Consider the following 9,793-nt stretch of genomic DNA (forward strand, 5'->3'; position numbering starts at 1 on the left):
TCAGGAGAGCACTTGAGCTTTTAAATGGTTTTCTAAATCATAACCTGGACTCTGTTTGCTAGTCTCAGGGCACCCTTTTAAAGCAACTCCACATCCCCAAGTGCCAGATATCAGTGGTTGAACAGGAACAAGAAAGCCTATTCTGCTACTCAGTCATGGGAACGCAGTTGTTCATTCATGGTGCAGGAGAAAGAAATTTGTATGCATCCTCCTCCTGCTTTGGATATATCTCCTAAAGGACCAGTAAAACACCCAGAACAGCCACCCACATTGCTGTAGCTGCTAGGACTGGCACACCACACAGTGGCACATGCTCTCTAGCTTAGGGCCAAGGCTTTCTCTTGAGCTCATTTTCCATAAATGCCATTTGACTGCTCCCACCTGCTCCTCTCTACTCCAGAGTTGGCCTTTATGCAGTGAGAAGGACAAACCCAGAACGACAGAAAGAGAAACCAGAAGACAGAAAAACAGTGCTGGCACACTACATTCAATGGGGAACAACAGCACATGTACACGGGAACCACTACATTACAGCACACACGTATATACAAATGGTGTCTGGAGAGGAGATAATGTTTGTTAACACCTTCACCTACACCTACAACAGTGTGTGTTTAGGTGCTTTATTTTGGTTCACAGGCTTTGCTATAATTTGCATGCCTATCTAGACTTTCAGAATCAGTGATCTGTCACCCCCTCCCACCCTTATGTACACATAGGCACAAATGTGTGTGGTTTAGTCATCTTGTTGTTATATGGATATTTAATGATACTTTTTTTTCTACCACTGCACTGTATTTCTGTCTGAAAACCAGACAAATATACTGAAGTCAAGATGCAAAAGCCTTTAGCAGAGCTGTTCCAATTCACGTCAGGTGAGGAGATGACTCTTCAGTGTTCAGAAACAAAAAAGCTGCTGATCTTACACAAATATTTTGGCAGATATAACTGGGAGGAATGGAGCCCAAACCACTTTTGGCACTCAGGTGACAGCAAGACTCAAGAAATAAATTCACTGCCTGGACCCCCTCCCTCTCCTTTTCCTTCAATGTCCCTCAGTGCTGCTACCCATCTGTCATGTTGTACATCCAGGCACAGAAAGAACAGGGGAGGAAGTCGGGGTGAAGGTGAGGGACTGGGAAATACAGCTGGGTGGCAAGAAGATGAAAAGAGAAGAAAAGTTAAGTGCTCCTAAAGCAGAGGTTCTTACAAGCAGGGGTTCTTGTAGTAAAGGGAGTCTCCTTACTGTCATCTAAAAAGTCTTCTTCCTCATCCTCCTTTCTCAGGCGTCTCTTGGTCTCCTCATCATAAATGAGGCCCAGCAGGTTGGCAGGGCTCTCGCTCTCAGCGTGGCACAGCTCGTTGAGGCGAACACCGATTGCCTGCAGACAGGGAGAGAGAAGCACAAGGAGATGAGATTTTCAGCCCAACACACTGGTAGTCAAGTGCAGGCTGCAAAGAACAGAATGTTCTGGCTTTGTTTTTACTGTCTAAAGTGGAGAAAGGGATGAGAGAAGACTAATTGCTATCTAAACCATAATTTATGTCCCCCTTTTTTTCAACTAAAATTTGCAAACACTGTCAAATTTTCAGGACAAAAAATTTTTGCAGATTTGGTAGAATAACAAAAAACACCTCCGAACTGGCACATATCAGGCAGAAGGAGATTAGGTCATTAAACTGTATTAGTTTCTTACACTTTTATTTCTTCACTTAATGTATGTATTCCAGATTTTTGCTAAGCCTTTCCACTGAGAATGTGTCTTATGTTTAAGAAACTATCCTGTGACTTAGGAATCCGTTAACAGTCCCTATTTCCTCCACAAAACTGTTGAATGCCCATGGGAAATCCTGCTTCCATCTTTAAAGGAGAGGCTCCCTGATGCACTTTCCAAAAATAAGCTGACAATATGCTTATAAAAGCTGGGAAGGTGCATGGGTAATGGTGTATAAAGAACACAGACAGACAGATTTCCAAGGAGCACCTTTATGTTCTCCAGAAAAACATTGCTCATTTGTTCTGTCTGTTTGCCAGCATCATTATCAGCACATAAACAGCCCCCATGGTGCTGTCAGCAAAGCTACAGATAAGGGTGTGCTAGCAAGAATGCTTTCCTGCTAAGACACTTTAGAGCTCTTAAGGATTGTCTTGATTTTCTTTGCTGCAGGTAAGTGAAGAGAACACGGGTAGGTATGTAAAACTTCATCCTGTGATATCATCACTTTGTGAGGGAAGAGATGTGTTTAATGACAGAGTTTTCATCAGCACTGGCCATTTGGCCTGTTTGGTTTTGGGATAGTTTCAGAGAAAGATGCTAAACAGGTTTTCTGAATCTTCTACAAGTCAGAACTCATGGTCATGTCAGCACTGTAATTTTCCTTTGTCAGCTAAGTGACACAGAAATACATAGTCACTTATTGCAGCTGTTCCTCCTTGCTACTAAGTAGTTCCTGTGAAATCCAGCAACAAAGAGGGTGGACTCTGCTACACAAAGAGAATGAGGTGATATTGTTGTGGTTTGCAAGCTGGTACAAATAGTTGCCAATCTCAACTGTCTGTGAGCCTGCCCATTGCTAAAGAAACTCCGCACCTCTCACAATTTTTCCCCTTTCATGTTTCAGGCGTTTAAAGGAACAAATGTTCTGCATGCCTCTCCATCAAACAGTAATTTATCATGTATTATTTGTGCTGTGTTGTCCACCCTAATATTAAAGCCGTAAGACATAATCCCACAGCTTCCTACCTAATGAGCACTGAATTCCTGACATATATTATATGATGAATTATGCCTGGTGTTCTAGCAAACAGAAAATGTCTCTTAACAGAAGCAATCAAAGGAAGTGACAGACTAACCTGATCAGAATAGATTTACCATTGTCTTATTTCAAAAGGCAGCATAACAAGTGAGATTGCTTGATTCCATAGGTTTATCACTGCTATGGGCAGCCCAAGTCCCACCTCATGGGGAAAGGGTTTATCACTGTGATTCTCTGATGGCTGTTAGGGAGGCTGAATTAAAGGAGATGGGGGAGAAAAAAGAATTTACCTTCATTCTTGGTCTGACTAAACTTTAGCAATACCGTATATCATAATTAGTGAGCAATCACAGACAAGCAAGAATCCATAATTAGCACAAATTTCAAGACTGTAAAAAAAAAAACCCCACACAAAACACCAGAACAAAGGCTCAGTGCATTCAGAGACATCTTAATACAATTTTTTCTCTTTGTCCAAGAACCTTCTAGAGTAGCACCACTGCTGCCACCAGGCAGCAAGGATGGTGTGCTGTAGTGTAGACAAGGATTTGGTAGCACAGAGGCAGAGATCGGCCAGGTAAGGTAGCCCATCTTCCTGGTACCAGAGCTGCTTGGGAGCTGTGTGAGTGCACAACCATTCTGCCCTTCACACCAGTACTGCCTGCAGTGAGATGAGCTGGTTAACAGACACAGTAGTGTGTTCACAGCAGATGCCTGTACTACAGCCACAGAAAGCTGCTTCTCACTGTTCAGCCTGTCTGGTTGGAATGTGGTCAGAGCCAACATAGGAGCTGCCTGAGGAGCAGTGCTTGCAGAGTCCCAGTCCTACAGGCTTGGCTAGTGGGTGCTGCTCATGATTGCAACCAATTTCATCTGAAATAGCTTCAGGGAGGAAGAGCAGTGCTAGAGGACCAGGCTTGCCTAGTATTCAACATAAAGGGACTGCACCTCAGCCGTGCCAGGTGCAGGTCAGTCCTGCATGAGTTTTTGGGGGCCAGTGATGCTCTGGATAAGTATATTCTCCTGGCCTCTAGTGAGAGGAAACAGAAATATTAATGAGCATCAGGGTACCTTGCAGTAAAAAGAGAAGAAATTTGCCCTCTAAAGATTAGTCTGCAAATCTTACCTTGCCTTAGAGTTAAGTAAAAGTAAGGCTTTTCCCTTCTGGAGTGTTCCACAGCAGCAGCAAACACATGCTACTCTTAGCATGGAGACTGAATCCAGATAAGTCTTATGATGCCATTAGAGTTAAGGGGAAGAGAATTATGCCAAGTTGCCTGTCATCAGATTTCCCTGGCTCCTTTCTTGTGACCTTGGATCACGCAGTAATGCTTTGGACATTTTGAAAAGAAAACCTTCCTGGACTTTTTCCAGGTCAGGCTATTCCAGTTTCAAAAAATGACGGCTGAGGGGGAATCTAACTGGCTTCTAATAGTTACTGGCTTGCTTGTTCCCATATTTGTCAGAATCTGAAAGAATAGGAATGCCTAGAAACATGAAGTCCACAGAGATGGATAGTCCTGACTGTCTGCAACATATGCAGAAATGCAAGGACTATGTAATCCTATGTTTTCCACTTGGAAGGAGTTCTCAGAGATATCAGGCTAAGGTAGTGACCTCATGAAATACAGAAGCAAATACATTCACACTACATACTTTTTCAAGGAACTTCGGTATTTATGCTGCTATTAAGATAATCTCCTGTGTCTGAGACATAACACAGAGTAGGGTGCCCAGGAAGCATTTTCGGAGTTAGCTTTAGAAATGGAAGGAGGAGAGTTGCCAAGAGACTAAGCTTGAGTGCTCAAGACCCAAGCTAGGTTCCTTGCCGTGGGCTGTTTTGTGGTGACATGTATTGCTATGGTCAGCATTAGCTCAAGGGTCCCTACCATGCGCTCCACTGAGAGGCATGTGTTGATTTAACCTAGGAGAATATAGGACAGCAAGGCAGAACACATGGGTTTTAAATTCCCCTGAGCCTTGGATTTTATGTCTTTTTTTTTTTTTTTTTTTTTTGGGCAGGAGGGACCATGATGCTCACTGTAAAAATCTCTGATTTCGCAAAAGGAGACGAGGAGCACAAAACTCAGTTCCAGATAGACATTTATAACAGGCACCACAGAGGTCAAAGGAACTTTACCCACTATTTTAAATTGCTTGAAATGACCTGTAGCAAGTGTCAGACCTTCAGCAGGTATATGCTGGGGGGTTTCTTTCCAAAGAAATTGCAAGTGCCATTGACAGGGCCTGATAAAGCAATAGCCTAGTTCCTGTATGGTAAGAGATCACAGTCAAATAAAACTTGGAGGAATAGAGCTCCAAACAAAAAGACACAGTTTTTTAGATGACGGGTAGTAGCCCTGTAGAATTCCTTGCCAAAGAGTGCTAACACTCTGTATGGGTAAAAAGAAACTGAGTGAGTACATCAAGCAGAAATCCATTACTAAATATACAGCATCACATCTAACTCAAGTAGTCCTGGGATAAAAATGTTTGGAAGCTGGAAAAAAAGATAGTATCACCTCCCCTGTTCTTACTCGTCCTTTGGCATTCACATATGGCAAGAGCTGGAAACAGGAGAGTGGACCAAATGGATCCTCAGAGGGAACATAGCATGGAAAGGAGAAGGAAGGGGTCACTGTTACATCCTAACAAAGTCACTTCCACTAGGAAAAGAGCTGATCCTGGCAGGCAGTGAAGTGCATGTTGGAAGGGAAGCTTGTGACTCCTCATTTTACTGGAACTGAAATTCTGTACAGGATCCAATCACCTTTACATTTTGGCATATTTTCAAAAATAAGTAGAAGGGAAACAAATACTTACATCTCCCCACTGATAAAAGAGCTTAGCTGCGTTCCACTGCAGCTTCTGGTTCCTTTTGTTGCCCACAATAGGAGAACGGCCACGGGACAGGCCTTTCTTTGTGATGTTCACATGGTGGCCCTTCATCCACTCAGGCCAGTTGCCACGATTGCAGCGGTGAACGAAGCGTGCACACTCGAGAAACAGGGCTGCTCGTGCCACTACAGGGGCTTCCTGGAATGGTTGCAAAGACATCACCTTAAATACAAATACATTGGAAAATCTCCCTGAGTGCTAGAGGGTTTTGTGACTTAATCAATTGCTTTGCAAGCTTGCCATGGAGTCACACAGCCTGAGCAATCTCTCCATGAAAAGCTGACACCAGGATCTCTCTGTCTCACCTCTTGAGCTACTATAAACAAGGCTCATAAACACAGAACAGTCTTGCTCAGTCCAACCACTAGAGGGGCAGAAAGAGACACATTACAAACTTAAAAACAACCTTTTACCCCTCTGTAATGCTTTCCTTCAGAAACCATCTAACTGCCAAAAGGAGAAGCTTTCATCTGGCACTGTTACTGCAGGAATGAGTCAAATTGCATGTTCACCTTTGCTAGTGAGGCTGGAAATACTGTGAGTGCAAATGGCAGGATGAGCACATGAATCCAGGCATTCATCATGTTAAGTTCTGCTTGTGAATCTTGGGACTGAAAGTGTTAATGGAGGCTTGTCGAAACTAGGAAAAGCACTATTTTGCACTTATAACAAGCAGATACGGAGAGAGAAATCCATTACTGGTATAAGCCAACAAAATTTCCCTGGCCAAACTTCAATGGCTTTAGCAAGCATCAGACAATTTAGTACTGAAATAACAACAGGCAGCTGAGTTTTGGAGGGACTGACTATTTTCCAGAAGACAATCCTCCTGTGCCTGGCTCAGAAGACCACTTTTCTCTAATGGGATAAATGATACTGAGTGTATCTTAGTTTGTGTTAAATCACCCAGCAGGATCCATGTTAGATCAATAAAGAATGCTTCTGAAACTCTCAAATATGTTAAAAAATGGACACTGCAATTTGTTTCCTAAAGGGTAGCTTTGACTCAGGAAGGAGCTTTCTTCCCAGCAGTCTACAATTCTGCAAAAGCTACATCTTTACAGACATGGAAAGTGACTAGAAGCAAATGGTTCTCCTCATTTGCATTTAATTTCCCCCTTTCTTCCTGTAATTTTTACAACCAAAACCTCCCATGGCTAGCAGGTTGTAAAACTAAGGATATATAAATGCCCACAGTTTACAAGCTGGCTTTGAAAGGTTCCCTATCAGGGACTTCACAGAGCACAAACATGTTTTCCACACATTTAGATGCTGACAGCTTTAATGTTCAGTTCTGGGCCCTCAGTTCAGGAAGGATATTGAGGTGCTGGAGCAGGGCCAGAGAAGAGCAATGAGGCTAGTGAAGGGATTTGAGCACAAGTGCCATGAGGAGAGGCTGAGGGAGCTGGGGGTGTTCAGCCTGGAGAAGAGGAGGCTCAGGGGAGACCTTATCACCCTCTACAAGTCCCTGACAGGAGGTTGGAGTCAGGTGGGGGTTGGTCTCTTCTCCCAGGCAACCAGCAGGAGGACAAGAGGGCACAGACTTAAGCTCTGCCAGGGGAGGTTTAGGTTGGATATTAGGAAGAAAGTTTTTGTGGAGTGATTAATCAGGCATTAGAATGTGCTGCCCAGGGAGGTGGTGGATTCACCGTGCATGAAGGTTTTTAAGATGAGACTAATTGTGCCACTTAGTGCCATGGTCTAGTAACTATGGTAAGGTTGGACTTGATGATCTTGGAGGTCTTTTCCAACCTGGTTGATTCTATGATTCTATGATGTAGTAGGTTGGTGTAGCAAGGTTACTACCTCTGAGTTTCTGTACCCACGGTTATGATCACATGGCATTGTAAAATGGCTGGCTGGCACACATGGAGAAAATAATAGAATGTGATGTGCTGCCATGTGGTGGATTCACCGTGCATGAAGGTTTTTAAGATGAGACTAATTGTGCCACTTAGTGCCATGGTCTAGTAACTATGGTAAGGTTGGACTTGATGATCTTGGAGGTCTTTTCCAACCCGGCTGATTCTATGATTCTATGATTTAAACAGATCAGCATGTATTTATAAGGGAGGGTTCCTTGTCTGTGGTCTATAAATAACAGACAGGCCCTGAGGCCATTGAAGATGGTATATGGAACATTATTAAATAGTGTTTCCAATAGTGCTTCGATCAAAAAGTTGAAAGCGAGAGATTTTGGACCAATGCTCCTAAAGTCTGGGAATTGATTTAATAAATTATTGACAGAAGATCCTTTTGCAGATTTTTGATCACATTTTATACAAAATGTTGGAAGAAAACAGCAATCTTTTAGTGATTCTCTTGAATAGCAACATTAAAGCTGGCCTAATGTTCTGATGGGTAAGGCAGAAATCTGAAGCCAGACACTCACTGACAACCAGAAACAAAACTAATATCTAGCACCTGGGAAAAAGCATTACAAATTACTTGTTTCTCATATGTCATATAGAACATAGAATAGGTGAGAATAGCATTCTTTTATCCTCATAGAGTAAAACCTTAACCATAGAGACATAAATGAACAGACTCAGACTCCTGGTTTAGTTTACCAGTGGTAAAGTCACAATTTCTTAGCATATGGGAATCTTGTAAAGATATATGTTGTAAACATTATGAAAGGACTCGACAACTAGAATTAAAGGATGATATGTAGGATGGGGGGGTAAAAGGGAGGAGCAGGAGCTCCAAATTGAAAGTTACTGAAAAGACCTGCATGAAGAAGGACTTTCTGAACATCATGGGGCACAAGCTCCTTGTGATTGCTTACCTGAGGCTCTGAGAAACCTGAAGAAGCAGCAGCAGCAGCAAGAGAAAATGAAGATGTGACAGAATGGACAGGGATGGATTCACACCACAGAGAAACACATCACAAATGGAGAGAAATGAATCAGGCAGGTGATGCATAGCTGAAAAGAACACAAGTTACCATGGTCACTGTCAAAACTTGACATGGCAGCAATATTCTCACAAGCCTGCCCATGCCTGTGCAACTGTTCACGAGTCCACTTTCAACATCAGACCTGCTATATTGCTTTGCCCTTTGAAAAATGTTCTTGGACTGTATAAATTGACTTGAATAAGAATCCACCACTTTCTTAACAAAATTTCAAGTCTTCCCATTGGAGCTTTTTAACAGATAACCTGATTTGTTATAAACAGCGAATGACCTGGGTGGGACGGACCAAATACAGAATGGATTTGGAATTTTACAGCATCACATTACTGTGCATGTAAAGCTGATTCTGTAGTTTTATGACTGCAGAGCATTCAGGTCCAGTTTTGTTCTCAAGAACGATGAATTTTATAAGACTTTTCATCCAATAGTAATTTTCTTGAGCCTTTTCTGAAACTACACATGGTACTTTGAGAAAAAATATTCATTTCCACTCATCTCTTCAAAGAAGGCACAAAATAGCAACAACCTACTTTTAGTAGTAACTAAAGTAAATTCAAGTACTGCCAAAAGACACTAACTGGATAGCTCTGCTTTGTCTAACCACAAGATACGTCTGGCATGAAGAGTAGCTTAACAGGTATATGAAGACAGGTTGTGAGTAAATTATTAACCAGTGTCTTGGAGAATTGCCTCAAAAACATTAGTTCAAGTCTCTCTGATTATATCTATGGTCAAGTGCAGTCCATGACACAGCTCTTTGTTTCTGTTCCCAGTCATTTACTCTGTGAACCTGTTTGTAGCAATCTCTGATTTCCTTCCAGTTCATATGCCCTCCTATGGACACATATTTCTGCCATGGAACAGGGACATGGGAACAATAGAGGCTGCCTAAGACCCAGGGTGACATGGAGTTGGGATACTGGCAACTATTTTTGCAGTTTATACTTAGCTCCTGCTGTCCCAATACTTAGCAGGTCCTCTCAAACACAACCCTGCCACAAGGCAGTACAGTCACAGCATTTCAATGAGGATATAAGATTGACATGTTAGAACAGATCAGCTCACACATCTTACTGGAGAAATGTAATGGTGACAGGTGTCACACACTGCTAAACTGGTCAGAGGAGAGCTGGTATCTCCCCACCTGCATCATTTACACTTGTCTAGTTAGGATACTTTAGGTAACATCTTTATACAGTGCTAGACAACAGTTTATTGGAA

General features: G+C 42.5%; 1 protein-coding gene across 1 annotated transcript in view; it reads right to left on the reverse strand.

Moving 5' to 3' along the window:
• UNC80 (unc-80 homolog (C. elegans)) overlaps positions 1-9,793 on the reverse strand; it is a gene marked incomplete at its 5' end in the record, with an annotated part of 127,435 nt that overhangs the window by 68,935 nt on the left and 48,707 nt on the right. Inside the window, 2 exons of the mRNA XM_009073891.1 lie at positions 1,247-1,382; positions 5,581-5,793. Coding sequence (XP_009072139.1) covers positions 1,247-1,382; positions 5,581-5,793 — 349 coding nt within the window. The remainder of the gene's footprint in view (positions 1-1,246; positions 1,383-5,580; positions 5,794-9,793) is intronic.

Source organism: Acanthisitta chloris, unplaced genomic scaffold (assembly GCF_000695815.1).
Source record: "Acanthisitta chloris isolate BGI_N310 unplaced genomic scaffold, ASM69581v1 scaffold7994, whole genome shotgun sequence".
NCBI lineage: Eukaryota > Metazoa > Chordata > Aves > Passeriformes > Acanthisittidae > Acanthisitta > Acanthisitta chloris.